This window comes from Callithrix jacchus, chromosome 2, assembly GCF_049354715.1.
Source record: "Callithrix jacchus isolate 240 chromosome 2, calJac240_pri, whole genome shotgun sequence".
In the NCBI taxonomy this organism is placed as follows: Eukaryota; Metazoa; Chordata; class Mammalia; order Primates; family Cebidae; genus Callithrix; species Callithrix jacchus.
Window position 1 is genome coordinate 58,140,747 of NC_133503.1, and position 16,063 is coordinate 58,156,809.

The 16,063-nt window shown below is 46.1% G+C and overlaps 1 protein-coding gene across 46 annotated transcripts in view; it reads right to left on the minus strand.

Moving 5' to 3' along the window:
* Positions 1 to 27: 27 nt before the first annotated feature.
* Positions 28 to 16,063, minus strand: part of SUN1 (Sad1 and UNC84 domain containing 1) — a 58,319-nt gene continuing 42,283 nt past the window's right edge. For 34 of the 46 annotated variants that reach the window (XM_054251486.2, XM_078364392.1, XM_054251483.2 and 31 more), the window contains 7 exons: positions 15,231 to 15,345; positions 12,202 to 12,456; positions 11,092 to 11,176; positions 7,163 to 7,278; positions 4,521 to 4,688; positions 1,999 to 2,091; positions 28 to 1,660 (listed from right to left, as the gene is read on the minus strand). In XM_054251486.2, the coding sequence (XP_054107461.1) occupies positions 1,544 to 1,660; positions 1,999 to 2,091; positions 4,521 to 4,688; positions 7,163 to 7,278; positions 11,092 to 11,176; positions 12,202 to 12,456; positions 15,231 to 15,345 (949 nt within the window). In that variant the 3' untranslated portion in view covers positions 28 to 1,543. Of the gene's footprint in view, positions 1,661 to 1,851; positions 2,092 to 4,520; positions 4,689 to 7,162; positions 7,279 to 11,091; positions 11,177 to 12,201; positions 12,457 to 15,230; positions 15,346 to 16,063 lie in introns of all 46 variants that reach the window. The other 12 variants (XM_078364391.1, XM_078364390.1, XM_078364385.1 and 9 more) reach the window with 1 other exon arrangement.

The window sequence follows — 16,063 nt, forward strand, 5'->3', positions numbered from 1 at the left end:
AAAGAAACATACTGTTTTTATCCCATGCACTTTTAAAAATTAAAACTCTTTATTTAAACCTCTTAATAGCATCTTATCAATTTGGTGGCAGCAGCAGAAGCACTACCAGACAGATATTTTGAAAAGCATTTACAAAAATACATTGCACAAAGTCCTATCTTGCATCTTTAAAAATAAATATTCAAAATATTTCCACCCCAAATCCCAAATCAGTTTTATATAGGAAATTTTGATTTATATATGTAACCTGTAATATATGAAACATCTGTACATTTTATCCACCTTAACTGCATAGTTCCAATTCTAAGGAGAGTGAAAAGAACGTTGCTTGATGTATTAATAGTTTCATGTATTTGAGGACTGTTGTGCAATATACAGAAAGCCAGTCAGCACCATCGTTTTGTCTTTTTCTGAAAACACAACACTTATGGTACACTGAAAACTGTCTTAACCCAACAAAACTTAAATAATTCTTAAGATGTCTGTAAATACTTTAAGTGCCTTGCAGGTATCTCATTTATAAAGTCTGCTCAGTAAAATAGTCTAAATATTAAATATTATAACCAAAAAGAGTCTCATAAGAATCATGTGAGAATGGTGACAGGTGTGATAAAGGCAAATTCCAGCCAGAGCCAATAAGAAGTGCTGCTGAAGGAAAAATGATCATCCTGAAATGTAACGGTTTCACGTCTGATCACCACCAGTGAAAGAGAAAGGCTCAGGGCATCTCAGTGCTCCCTATTCAGCAAAACTCAAAACAAGCCCTGAAGACACCCAGGATGAGATTTCTGGGTTCCTGTTTACTGTGAATCCCCACAGGAAAAGCCTCAGAGACTGGAGAACCCCTATTTGGGTGTTTGCTTAGATCCAAACCAGCCCCTTTCAAGTCAGACTCACTTCAGCCTACAAGGAGAACGAAACCCTCCTATATTCCTCCATGGCTATTAGTACTGCGAGTCCTGACTGGAACCCTTTCTCAGAAACAAAGGAGAATAACACATTTTAGTCATTTCCCCATCTGGAGACTTAGTACCTACTGGTGCTGAATAAAGGAAAATCCCGGCTTGAAGGAAAGGAGTTTAGAACTCTGAAAATTTGGTGACATTGTTTCTCCCTGAAAGAAATGTGTGTTGGATTTAACAGATTAAATATATCTGCCCTCCAAAAGTCCTTTAGAAGAGCCAGTGCAAGGCAGAAGACCAAAGTGTCAAGAACATGCCAGACACTCAGCTTCATCCGCTTTGCTCCTGATGTCAAGGAAATGCAAATACAAAGAGCTTCCCGTTCAAAACAAGGCATGTCTGAGAGCCACGTGTTCAACATACTTCTACTGCTGCAACCCCTCTGCACCTGTGGAGTCAGGGAGCACCCGACAAGTGGTGTCAGGGTGCCCTTCACACACTCACGTCCTCTGGCTGGCAGCCACGTTTATTTAAGGGGTGACACGGTCCCATCATCGTATATGCTCTCGTCCATGAAGGAGTCCAGTGTTTCAGGCTATCCCAGTATATACAGAAATGTACAAAAGTAATGTGTAGTGTCTTCACTTGACAGGCTTGCCGTGAACTCTGAACCGATACAGACAGGTGTACTCAGGATGGCCCCAGTTAGAGAAAATCCTAAGTTCCACTATTTGGAAAGCTGTGTCATCGGGTCTTTTCTGAAATCAAGGAGGAAAAGAAACACATGTATTTTCTGTTAATAACCCCAAGCCCAATCACTTCCCCAAATATGTCTGACTGGAAGCAGCTAAGATGGAAATTAACTTTTTAAAAATGATCCTTGTAAGTAATCACAGGGCATGAAGCACAGGTAAAACAGAACTCAGTGTCAGCCCACGGAAAGGCTCACCAACACAGAGCCAAGCAGCGCAGGTTCATGCTTTTCAGAGGCTGGTCTTCACACTGCTTCCCAGTCTGCCGATGCTGGCCAGGCCCTGCTGGCACCAGAGGCTGTGGGACTCAGGAACCCTGGGGCAATGCAAGCCCTGGTTCTTACCAGGGCCTGGAACATCTGGAGCGACTCGCCGTCCTGATCATAGGTGAACTGTCCCAGAAGCTGCCCTTCTTCCTGATACTCATTTTCTAATCCCTGAAACCAAAACCATACAATCATGAACTGAAGGAAAAATAAGAGAGTGAATAGGACCGTTTCACTTCCACATCAGTCAGAGAAAGTCACTCCTCCATGGCACAGTGATGAGGCCATCCCTGGAAGGAAGGGGTGTGTTTTGTTGAGGGCTTCATGTAACCCACGACATGCCCTGAGGCCAGCATGATTCCCCCATTAAACATATTAGGAAAACTGAGGCCAACACAGGACAAGCTATGAGTGGCAGAGAAGTGACCTCGCCCAAGGCACAGACCATGCTCAGCTGTTGCCCTCAGCACTCATGGTAGAAGCGCTGGAGCATCTGCCAAGCCCAGGGAGATGAGGCCTCACCAGCAGAAGGAGGTGCCATGGAAGACCGATGCTGGAGGAGAGCAGGCAGAAGAGGATGCCAAGCTGAGCTGGGGTGCAGGAGTCAGGGTTCAATAGGGACAGAGATTCAGATGAGGAAGATGAAGCAACTCTGGAGATGATAGTGGTGATGACTGCACAACAGTGTGATGTAACGCCACTGGACTATGCACTTATTAAAATGGTAAGCTTTATGTTATGTATATTTTATCATAGAAAGAAAACTAGCAGAAGATACAGGGAACAAAGGCAAATTTGAAATTTGCCTTTGAAATGAAAAAGGACTTTCTAGGGCTAAGAAATGCTATTGAAGAAATAACAGTGAGTGAGTAGATGTAACTACTGCCTCTGATAATCACCAGTGAAATAAAAATACAGCCTCCGAAAGATTCAGGGCATCTTACTTAACATACGTATATCTGTAACGGAATGACACATGATTATTATTTACATACTAAAAACCTCAAATATTTGTAAGGAAACTAAGATCCCAAAAGGTAAATGAACAAAAACAAGACTAGAATTTACAAAGAAGGCAACATGCATGTGAAATACAGAGAAATGTAGACTAAATACAATACTATTTTTCATCTATTGAGTTAGTAGAGATTTTTTAAAAAGGGCTAAATTCTCAGAAGAGAAACTGCAATGAACACCCTTCTCATGTCCTGCTGTGAAAATGCTGGTAACACAGTGCACTGGTCTTCGGTGGCATCTCCTTCTGCTGGTTAGGCCTCATCTCCCTGGGCTTGGCAGGTGCTCCAGCGCTTCTACCATGAGTGCTGAGGGCACTCATGCCATACAACATGCTGCCACCCTCTGAAACTGTGAAGCCACTTCTATTTTGTGCACAGGAATTAGTGAAGGTGAAAAGCTGTGCTACTTACACAGGCAAGTGGAAAAGGGAAATAGTGAGGAAAACCAGCTAGATCAACACAGGGAATTAATGCTACTTAAGGATGGCCATAAAGACTCTTAACTGGCATGGAAAAATGCTTGTAATACAATTTCTTTTTTTTCCTGAGACGGTCTCACTCTGTTGCCCAGGCTGGAATGCAGTGGCTTGACCTTGGCTCACTGCAACCTCTGCCTCCCAGGTTCAATTGATTCTTGTGCCTCAGCCTCCTGAATAGCTGGGAGGACAGGCAGCCCAGCTAATTTCTGTATTTTTAGTAGAGATGGGGTTTCACCATGTTGAATGGGCTGGTCTTGAACTCCCAACCTAAGGTGATCCACCCACCTTGGCCTCCCAAAGTGCTGGGATTACAGGCGAAAGCCACTACCCCAAGCCAATTTTAAGGCAGAAATACTTTTAAGAAATATGTAATGAAAATTTTAAAGCTTCATAAACACTACTGTTTCAACTGTATTTTTTTTTTTTCTTGAGATGGGGTCTAAATCTGTTGCTGAGGCTGGAGTGTAGTGACACAATCTTGGCTCTCTGCAACCTCTGCCTCCTGATTCAAGTGAGTCCTCTGCCTCAGCCTCCCAAGTATCTGGGATTACAGGGGCGTGCCACTATGCCTGGATTTTTTTTTTTTTTTTGGTATATTTTAGTAGAGACAGGGTTTCAGCATGTTGGCCAGGCTGGTCTCAAACTCCTATCTCAGGTGATCTGCCCACCTAGGCCTCCCAAAGTGTTCGGATGATAGGCTCAACTGTATTTTTTAAAGGTGTGGGGAAGAGACCAGAAAATGCTGCAGTGTTAATGGTGGGTTTCTCTGGGCTGGGATCATGGCAGTCCTCTTGTCAGTCAGCTGCTCTCACGTCATCCATTTACCAGAATACCTTTCACAGGCGACCTGGCAAAAGCGGTGAAGAGGAAAATTCTTGGGCAAGCTTACCTTGATCAATGTAGTACTATATGTAAAGTGAACATCAGGTAATATGCCATTTATAAGTTACCCTCCCTAGAAAAGCACTAGAGTGTTTCCCTCACCACTAAATCTGCTCAGAGAGGGCAGAGGGGCAGCAGGAGGCAGCGGTCCCCAGTGTGCTCATGTCACTTCCTTTCATCTGTGGAAGGCATGAAAGCAGAAGAGACGGCCAAGTGCACTCACATAGACAGCGAAGTCCTTGGGGGCGCTGCTGATGTTGCCTGTTGGCGACAGTGTCTTTGGGATGTGCTCCAGAGTGAAGGCGGCTGGGTAGATCATCATGGAGAGCCTCACTACCAGGTACCCCTGGGAGCCTTTAAATGCCCAGCAGTTACCAGGGTAAATGTCAGGCTGGGGAAAAGAAAAACATGAGGAGTCAGAGTGTGAGGAAGCTCCTACCCACCTAAAATACAGAAGCAGCAAGACTGAGATAAAAATAAAAGAATTATTACACAGTAGAAATTGCCTTGAGGAAAATCTGAAGATAAGCTGGGAAATGCATTTGTAATCCATTCCTCAAAGGGCCACTATCTCCAGCCCATATGTTTTATAAAACTTAAAATGATCAGAACCTTAAAGAAAAATGAGTGAGACAACATACTTCAAAGAAAAGGTGAATGTCAACCGTCCTCAGCCATGAGGAGATGCCCTCCACCCTCCACAGCAAGGGGACAACATCACAGGGAACACCATCGTCCCCCCATGCCATGAAATCAACAACAATCAAGAGGTCTGACAGAGTCTGCTGCTGGCACCCAGGGGAAATGCACATTCTCACCGCCAGCCACGGCAACACAGCTTGGCAAGGTCAGCCCACTGTGCACAAATCTGCCTCTGGCCGGCAATCGTGCCTCCACCACGAAGGTGCAGGGGCAGAACTGCAGGAAGCAGATGTGACCAGAGAGCACTCTTCATGTTACCACAACCCCAAGCACACAAGGGACCAGCTGAGAAGCTGCAGACGCTGTGTTCAGGCTTAGGCAGCAATGCTGCTCTGAGTGACGGAGGCGGCGGCCATGTGAGCAGTCCGCCTTTGGAGTGTGAGGATAACACACACACGTTCATTCATGTTTAGAAGAGACAGTGAACGGTGGGCATGTACCCGTCAGCTTTTCCTCTATGCCAGCTGTGGATTTACTGCCCCTTGGCGCCAGAGCGTGCTGTGAAGATGGAGCTGGACCCTGAACTGCTTTCCCTTTCCCAGCTGAGAGTCCAGCCCTTGCCAGCTCAGGGTGCTGGAGGGACACTGAGGTTCCCTTGTACCCCTCTTGGCGGTGTTGCAGCCAAAGGCCTGGTGAGTCACCCTGTTGTGCACAGGCTTTCCCAGTGCTGCTATGTTCCACACCATGGGGCACCACAGCAACTTCCCTGACATTCAGTGAGCCGGGCCACACCCTTGCCCAAAAATCTCAGTTGCAGGGCTGGAGTGGCACGCTGGTGAGGGTCCACCTTGGTTCTGGGGTGGGAGTTGGTCCCTTACATCTGCTGTCCCTATAATCTGTAAACATTCTCTTTAATTCCCAGGGGTTGACAGCTTCTCAGTCCAATCCCATCACAATGATTGGTTGTTTATATGAAGTCTGCCCCTCAAATGACCATGCAGTTCCTTCTGAGAGAGAACTGTGCCAGAGAAGGCTGAGCCCCACCCTCTCCCTCACAGTCTCTAAGACACTGAAGCCCACGCTGTGCCCTCACCACCAGATCCCTACCAGCCTCACATTGCTAATGCTAGGAAGTTACTCTGGGCGCATCACGATCACCAAGCCCTCTGAGACGGATGTTATGGCCAGAGCAGAACTGCCCTCAGGAACACCGTGGCAACCCTGTGCAGGGAACCTGTCAGCCCCGCCAGGTGACGCAGACTGCGCTAGTGGCACTCGTGACTGGTACAGTTTAAGCAGCTGCCTGCAAAACGCAGGGCTGTGTGGCTTCACTGCAGCGGAGGCTGTGTCTGTCTGCAGTGAGGAGGGGCTCCTGGCTGTGCCCTCACAAGCAATGCCCTGGTTAGCCTGTGCAGTGCTGACAGCTGCAGAAAGCCAGTCACAATGACCCGACACTTAGCTGGGGCAGCCTGAGGACAAGACCATGATGACAGTTCCATGGGATCCTCAACTTAGGTTATGGATATTTTATGAATTTTTAAGACTAGACTTGTGGTTTTGAAGTGAAAGCTGTCTTGTGCATGTTCCACACACAAGGAATTACTTGACTTTTCTTCAAAACATGCCATGAATATTAGGCAGGATTTGAGTACTGAGGCAAAAAAAAAAAAAAAAAAAAAAAAAGTATCTATTTAAATTCTCCATTCTTTAGTGCTTTAAACTTGTATAGCCAATAGTATAAAGCATAAAACAAAGTCACAAACAGTACACAGCAAGGCCCACAACAAAAGGCCCGGGAGACAGGGCTGAAGGTCTGCGCCGTGGCCAGAAAGCAAGGGGCCTCCCCACCTATTCTCCCTAAACACCTGAGAAAGCACAGCTTACACTCTCACAATGGAAGACCCACGGCCCCAAGCAGGAACAATGCCACTCACAACACTGTGGCTTGACCACCCAAAAGAGGGAGGGAGGAAGGCTGACATGACCAGCACGGACCACACGGTCACATCTGTGTGACACCAAACCCAAGCGAATAGATGTGTAGTGTGGAGGCTACATGGGGACACCAGGGACTCCTCGGTGTGGGAACGCTGGTTCTTGTGGTACCAGTTCCACAGATGTGTTCATCTCACAAAGTTCCACTGAGCTGTGGACTCACGATCTATGAACATAAACAAAGTCCACGCTGAGAAAGAGCAGCTCTAGCCACAGGCAGTCACTCACCTGGATGACCACGCGCGGGGACTGAGAGAAGTACCACAGGGGGATTCCAAACAGACTCATCAGCGCCGTTTTGGTTTCGTAAGTTTCAGAACAGCGAGTACTCAAGATGCTGCCACCTTAAAGCAAAGTTCAGACCTGGCTCAGTGTCTAATTCCACTGTTTTGGAAGCAATATTATTGCACCTCTAAAATGTTTTTAAGACAAGTGCTCAACGTCACTGATATTCAGAGAAATGCAAGTAAAAACTACAATGAGATATCTTCTCATCCCAGTTAAAATGGCTTCTATCCAAAAGACAGGAATCACCCATGCTGGTGAGGAGGAACCCTCATGCACCGCTGGTGGGAATGTAAATTAGTACAACCACTATGGAGAGCAGTTTGGAGGTCCCTCAAAAATCTAAAAACAGAGTTACTGTATGATCCAGCAACGCCACTCCTGAGGTATCCCCAAAGAACAGTCTATTGAAGGGAGATCCACATTTCTATCTTTGGTGCAGCACCATTTATAATAGCTGAGATTTGGAAGCAACTTAAATGTCCATTAACAGATGAATGGATAAAGAAAATGTGGTACATAAACACAATGGAGTACTATTTAGCCATAAAAAACAATGAGAGCAGGCCAGGCACAATGGCTAACGCCTGTGATCTCAGCACTTTGGGAGGCTGAGGCAGGCAGATCACTTGAGGTCAGGAGTTCCAGACCAGTCTGGCCAACATGGCAAAACCCTGTTTCTGCTAAAAATCCACAACTTAACCAGGTGTGGTGGCATGGGCCTGTAATTCCAGCTACTTGGGAGGCAGGAGAATAGCTTGAACCCGGGAGGCAGAGGCTGCAGTGAGCCGAAATTGCATCACTGATTTCAGCCTGGGTGATAGATTGAGACTCCACCTCAAAAAAAAAAAAAAGCCTGTCACTTGTAACAACATGGATACTAGAGGTCATTATGTTAAGTGAAATAAGCCAGGTACAGACAAAGACAAACATCCCATGTTCTCACTTATTTGTGGGATCTAAAAATCAAAACTGTTGAACTCATGGACATAGAGAATAGAAGGATAGTTACCAGAGGCTTGTTAGAATAGTGGCGGCTGGTTAATGGGTTCAAAAAAAAAAAAAAAAGAATGAGGCCAGGCGTGGTGGCTCACCCCTGTAATCCCAGCACTTTGGGAGGCCAAGGCAGGTGGATCACTTGGGGTCAGGAGTTGGGAGACCAGCCTTGCCAACATAGTGAAATCCCATCTCTACTAAAAATACAAAAATTAGGCATGGTGGTGTGCACCTGTAGTCCCAGCTACTCAGAGGCTAAGGCAGGAGAATCGCTTAAACCTGGGAGCCAGAGGTTGCAGTGAGCCAAGACTGCGCCACTGCACTCCAGCCTGGGCAACAGAGTGAGACTCCATCAAAAAAGAGAAGAGGAAGAGGAAGAGGAAGAGGAAGAAAGAGAAGAGAAGAGAAGAGAAGAGAAGAGAAGAGAAGAGAAGAGAAGAGAAGAGAAGAGAAGAGAAGAGAAGAGAGAGAAAGAAAGAGAAAAGAGTAAGACCTACTATATAATACCAGAACAGGGTGACTATAATGAATAACTTCATTGTGCATTTTAAAATACCTTGGCATGTAACTGAAAGGATCAATGCTGGAGGGGATGGTTACCCCATTCTCCATAATGGGCTTACTTCACAATGTATGCCTGTATCAAAATATCTCATATGCCCCATAAATATATGCACCTACTATGTACCCACAAAAATTTAAAAAATAGGTAATTAGTTAAGGAGCATTTAAAATACTTGAGTTTGAAAATGATAAAGGATATTATCTAATACCAGCTAATAAATATTTTAGGGTTAAAAAAAGTGTTTTTAAACTTCTCAAGTTTTTACATATACAAAAACCTCCTATTCCTGTTCTTAATTAATTGTACTTCCTCCAAATTGAGTGTTAAGAGTTTACAACTGCTTTAGGATATACAATTTTTACTTACTGAAACTGGGAAATTCTGAATATACTGGCCTTCTCCCCACCACTACTGCTAGGGAGACAACTTTTGTTCATTTTTCTCAGTGAAGAATAAAGCATCTAACTGAGCCTGGTGTCACCTGCTAGGTGAGCTTTCAGGACCTGAAGAGCAGACTTTCCATCACGATAATTACCAGTTAGAGTTAAAATGCTGGGGCGGTGGGGATGGCTGCTGGCAGGTACAGGGTTTCTACTGGGGTGGGAAAGATTCTCGGGTGAGGCAGCAGTGAGGGCTGCACTGTGACTATGCTAACAACCACAGAGCTGTACATTTAAAAACAGTGAATTTTTGTGTGTGAATTACATCTCAAAAATAAGAGGAAGCATAAAAAACAAGTCCAGTTTGGCCCTCGATAGGAACCAGAGCAGGCAGATTGTTGTTGTCACAGCAAGACAACCCCCAAAAAACAAAGACCAAGCCGGCCTTGGAGGCAGCCCTGGAGGCAGCATGCAACCCCAGGCAACAAGGGCGAGCTCCAAAGGGTGGCGCTCCAGAAGCTCTGGCGCTGGTGAACCATGGGCAGGAGAGGCAGAAACTTAATGTTTTTAAACTAGAAAATGAGGGGATTTTAATGTAGCTGACTGGGACCTCAATTTCTGAACTACTGCATTATCTTTTTAAAGATCCTATTCTCATTCTAACAAAGTGCCAATCCTCCATGATTTGTTCAGTAATGGAACCTGGGCTGCAGCCTCCTCGGGATTACCAGTGTTCTGAGGGAGGGACACACAGACGGTAAGGATGAACAAGGGTTTTAAGAACAATGACAACTCTTGGCCCAAACTGTATAGTTCATGTCATTTGATGCATCTTAATGGAAAATAATTCCTTCCTAAATCACGGCATTTCAAAATCTGAACTAAAAGCACTTAATATTCTAAAAGTCATTTTAGACAAATACACACTAATCACGCCAGCAGCCTTGTTGAGGCCTATCTACTGTTTGGAACAATCTGGCCATTTTTACCACAACTTCAGTCAGCATCGACCACAAGAAGAACCCACAGGATGGCAAATAACTGCAATTAAAGCCAGCTGCACCCATACTAATGGGATTAGGTTCCTGCACAGCCACACAACACAGTCCCTAAGCCAACCATACACCATTGTGGGTTTTAGAAATTCCTCTGTCCTGCAGGCTCTCTGACCCTTCCATACACTAACGCGTACTGAACACAGCATCTTCTAAGTGATGATGTTAGTCCTCCAGCGCACCTGTGCACACCTAAATTTTGAAAATTCAGAAAACCAAGATCTCTGTAACACGTGTGGTGCAAAGCCTTCCCTGAGCAGACGTGAAGCAAGTGTAGCTCTCCTCTCACAGTGCTTTCAGAAATGCTCGTGTCTGACCCAGGTGTGGTGCCCCACTCACCACAAAGTGCCCTGTGTGGACCCCAGGACCTTCCTCAGCTGCGATTCTGATTTTCAAATTAATCTGACCAGAGAGGTCTGGACTAGGCTTGTGCTCCTGCAGGGCTTCCCAGACCCAGACCATGGCGGCCTCTGTACTTTTCTGAGGGCCTGAAACACAGCTCCCATCATTCTATCTGCTTAGCCTGCTTCTGCTCCCGGTCTGTCTTGCCGCTGATGGGACGCCCTAGGGGACAGCTGTGTGGCCTCTACTGCATCTCTCCTGAAAGTACTGAACAATCGTTGACACAACACAGGAGAGAGTGGACAGTTGACCAACTTTCTATGGTGTGAACCTTGACTTAGCCACAAGCATGCACCCCCCAGCCCTTCCATAGGAGAACTTGTGCCCCTCTAAAACAACTGGCCAGCAAGAAAGAACACCAGGGACACGCCCAGCTCCCTTTCTCAGATATTTAGGAGTCCTTAACACTGGAAGTGCACACCCCTGCTAACAGGTGACCATCGAACTTGATAATCAGAACGTCTATTTACTCACCGCCAGATTCCAGAGCAAAGTCCACCATCCCAGTCTTATCTTGGGAATACAGCTTCAAGGCGTTGTTCACAATGGCACGTGCTTGCTAGACAGATATGAGGGATGGACAACCAAACACCAGAACAGGACAGGAGAGACTCAGGTTTTAGTGCCATAGATGAGGATCAGACATTTACATTAGAGCATTTTCTCAATGGAACCTATTTAGGAGATCCTAGGCATGGGGATGTTAATTCCATACTCCCGTTCTGCACCCAACTGCCAAGGCCATCAGACAGATGGGACAGGACAAGGCCTCTTCCTCCAGGGCTCAGCCATGGCCACCATCAATCTCTGAACCAGAAAAATCCCCCGGATGCCATAAAACATGAATAAAGCAAGGATGAGACTTCAAGACTGGAACACAGGAAATTCTGGGAATTTATATATTACTGAGATGGTTTGGTTGCCTCCCCAACCATATCTCATCTTGAATTGTAGCTCCCATAATTCCCATGTTGTGGTAGGGACCAGGTGGGGGTAACTGAATCATGGGGGTTGGTTTTTTCCCATGCTGTTCTCATAATAGTGAGAAAGTCTCACGAAATTTGATGGTTTTATAAAAGGAGTTCTTTTGGACATGCTCTCTTGCCTACTGCCACCTAAGACAAGATTTTGCTCCTCATTCACCTTCCCCCATGATTGGGAGGCCTCCCCAACCATGTGGAACTGTGAGTCAATTAGACCTCTATCCTTTATAAATTACCCAGTCTTGGGTGTGTCTTTACATTAGCAGTGTGAGAACAGATTAATACACCGAGAAATTTTTGGGTAACTTCAGAAGGTATAGCCATCACAGGTAGACGAACTCTTTGTAACAAAAAGACTCACGAAGTATAAAGAACCCCCATGAAGCAGCTCAATAATGACCATCAACAGCCAGAGCTGGAGCTCACCGCACAGGTGCCCCCTCCACACACGGCACTGCCCAGGCGCGTCCCATCTCACTTGCTCCAACTAAGCATACCTGGCCAGACCACTCTTAGAACAGACATCAACATCCACGCTTAACAGTCAGATCTTCAATCTCGGCACAGAGTGGACTATAAGCATTTCTCACTGCCTACTCACCGCCTCTGTTATTCCAGACATTCCCGCCTCGCTCACAGCGGACACCACGGCTTCCGAGGTAGGGGTGTGCTTTGTCACAGAAATGTGGTGGGTGACGTTCCTCAGGATCTGCAACTCCAGGTCTCGCAGCAACATGTGCAAGTCGGCTTTGCTCACAAACTGAGAAGAGAACCTCTGCAGCAGCTGCTCCAGAGAGCCGCCTTGCTCATCTTCAGAGAACAGGAGTTTCACCATTTCTCTGACTTGCACATCCACCTAGTAAAATAGACAGATATAAATTTAGTATTTTAACTCAATCACTTCCACTCTTCAGGTACATTATCTTAGATACTTCAGAAGTACTATATATCCTTGCAAAATCTATAATGTCATTTGTGACAGTTTTTTCTTTCATATTAAATTAAAGAACCCCTCCAATAGCACTGGAACATGTTAAAAAGAACAGAAATAGACCAGGTACAGTGGCTCATGCCTGTAATCCCAGCACTCTGGGAGGCTGATGGGGAAAGATCACAAGGTCAAGAGATTTGAGACCATCCTGACCAACATGGTGAAACCCCATCTCTACTAAATATACAAAAATTAGCTGGGTGTGGTGCTGCATGCCTCAGCCTCCTGGTGGTAGTCCCAGGAGGCTGAGGTGGGAATGAACTGCTTGAACCCAAGAGGCAGAAGTTGCAGTGAGGGGAGATCACACCACTGTACTCCAGCCTGGCAACAGAACAAGACTCCGTTTCAAAACAAAAAAAAAGAACAGAAACAGATAAGCTTGTGGGTGAGTGCAACCTGCATCCTTGGAGCTGAAGGACGTAGTGGGGCACATCCACCCCATCCAGAGGTACATGTCCACCCAGCAAGCACCTGCTGGGTTACCCAGCACCTAGGCACACAGGTGCATTGGAGAGGCCCTGTTTTCAACAAACTTGGACTGGTAAGAAAACAATCATATAAATGAACCTAAATTATAGCTTTATGTATGCTAAATATGCCCATGTGCGTTATGAAGGAAGGGCAAAACCTCCTATGACAGCCACCCTCCCACACTCCACGTGTAGACACACCCTTGTCTAGTCCACACCCCCTAACAGTGGCATGGAGCTATACTTCCTCACTCCTCCCCACACTAACTTTGCAGTGCCAACCCTCCTACCTGTGTGGCCTCTGTATTGGTGCCTTTATTTCTGTAAGATGATCCCCAAGAGCATGGTTGCTTGTTTCAAAGAGTGCTTATATTTGTCACTGGTTATATCCTAAGATTTGCCCCCAGGGACTGTAGTTGCTGACAGTCCTCCTGGCCAGGGAATAGCCCACTGCCCTGGCCAGTGCTAACGGCAGCCGTTATCCTCATGGGCCTGCAGACTAGGGATGAGAGCCTGCTGCAATATTCAAGTCCCATCAGTACGACTGAGCTCCCTAATTGCATGCTTTCTTTCTCTTTTCTTTTTTTGAGTTGGAGTCTCACTCTGTTGTCCAGGCTAGAGTGCAGTGGCACAATCTCAGTTCATTACCACCTCCACCTCCCAGGTTCAAGCAATTCTCCTGCTTCAGCCTCCCGAGTAGCTGGGATTACAGGTGCCTGCCACCATGTCTGGCTAATTTTTTTGTGTATTTTTAGTAGAGAGGGTTTCACTATGTTGGCCAGGCTGGTCTCAAACTCCTGATCTCAAATGATCTGCCCACCTCAGCCTCCCAAAGTGCTGGGATTACAGGCATGAGCCATCACACCCAGCCTATCACATGCTTTCTCTGTCACCACTGCTTATCTTCCTACCAATTCAAGGGGCTCTCTGCACATGAGAAATTATTTTGTCACATGTATTGCAAATACCTTTACCAATCTACTGTCTGACTTTGACTTTGATGACTTTTGCCATTCAAATAATGTTTTCATTCTTAAGCAGCTCTAAATGTCTAGATTTTCTCCTCTGCCTAAGGATGATGGACTTGAAGCAATGTCTTTGATACGTTTCAACCCGAAACAGAGCAAACAGCAGGTATAGGGTGGGTCTATTTAATGAAAGGTACACAGCAACAACCCAGCTCCAAGTCAGTACTAGGCCCAGGCTGCACGCAAGGAGGCTGCGAGGGCGCACGGTGGGTGTTGACCCATGCCTGGGTGTTGACACATGGTGGTGCTGGAAAGGGGAAATCTACAGAGCACTGAATTTGTTATTTTGAAATATTTAAAAAGTTCATATATAGTAAAAAAAAAGTTTTTAAAGGAAGTTGAAATTAAACAATTGAGGGCTGGGTATGGTGGCTCATGCCTGTAATCCCAGCACTTTGGGAGGCCGAGGCGGGAAGATCACAAGGTCAGGAGATCGAGGCCACCCTGACCAACATGGTGAAACCCTGTCTCTACTAAAAATATAAAAATTAGCCAGGCGTGGTGGCAGGCACCTGTAATCCCAGCAACTCAGGAGGCCAAGGCAGGAGAATTGCTTGAACCTGGGAGGCAGAGGTTGCAGTGAGCCGAGATACTGTGCCACTACACTCCAGCCTGGGTGACAGACAGAGATTCTGTAGAAAGAAAAGAAAGAAAAAACAGAGAGAGAAAGAGAGAGAGAGAAAGAGAAAAGAAAGGAGAAGTAGGGGGGAGGAGGGAGAGGGAGAGGGAGAGGGAAAAGAAAAACAGGTCAAGCATGGTGGCTCAGGCCTGTAATCCCAGAACTTTGGGAAGCCAAGGCAGGTGGATCACTTGGAGTCAGGAGTTTGAGACCAGTCTGGCCATCACAGTGGAATCCCATCTCTACTAAAAACACAAAAATTAGCTGGGCATGGTGGCACATGCCTGTAGTCCCAGCTACTTGGGAGACTGAGGTGGGAGAATCACTTGAACCTGGGAGGCGGAGGTGGTTTGCAGTGAGTGAGCTGAGATTGCGCCACTGCAGTCCAGCCTGTGTGCCACAGCAAGACTCGGTCTCAAAGGAAAAAAAAAAAGAAATTAAACAACTTAATCGACCTAAGTCAACTCAAGTTTTCTTTTGCTTTCTATTATAAAACAACAAGTAAATATGGAGGAAACTCACTCTTTCTCGTACGGCATCCACTGTCTCACAGCCAGTCCTCACATGTCGCCAGCTGGACAGCTCTGACTTCAGCTGATCCAGCTCTAGCTGGAGGTGCTCACCAACTGCACTGGATCTAACAGTGAGAAGACGGGTCACACATCGCAAACCACCCAGCCCAGCCTAAACACTTCCCACACTACACACAGGCTGAAGGAAACCGATTCTACTCCTGGGTGTCACAACTGTACAGATGTCACCCTGTGCCACGTTAACATGGAAACTTAATGACGGTTTCAAATAAAAATCCCAGAGAGGTCTTAATCTGCATCAAGTATGTAACAAAAGTATACACAGCACACAAGTAGGCTATCTACAAACATGCCACTAGCAGTGTTTATCTTCTTAGTGGCAAGTGAGAACTCTCGCTGAAAACGATTTCGCATTTAAAAACTTTATTTCCACACTGGCATGTTGGCTCACACCTGTAATCCCAGCACTCTGGGAGGCTGAGCCGGGCAGATCACTTGAGGCCAAGAGTTCAAGACCAGCCTGGCAAACAAGGTGAAACGTCATCTCTACTAAAAAGACAAAAATTAGTTGGGTGTGGGGCGAACACCTGTAATCCCAGCTACTCAGGAGGCTGAGGCAGGATAATTGCTTGAACCTGGGAGATGGAGGTTGCCCAGGCTGAAGTGCACTGGCAAAAGAGACCTTGTCTCAAAAACAAACAAACAACAAAAAGAAACCCTGTATTTCCTTAAAATTAAAAATAAGACTTCAGAAATGAGACAATATTGTCTACAGCCATAGCACCCTGAAAGCAAAGCAGGGTTGGACCTGGTTACTACTTG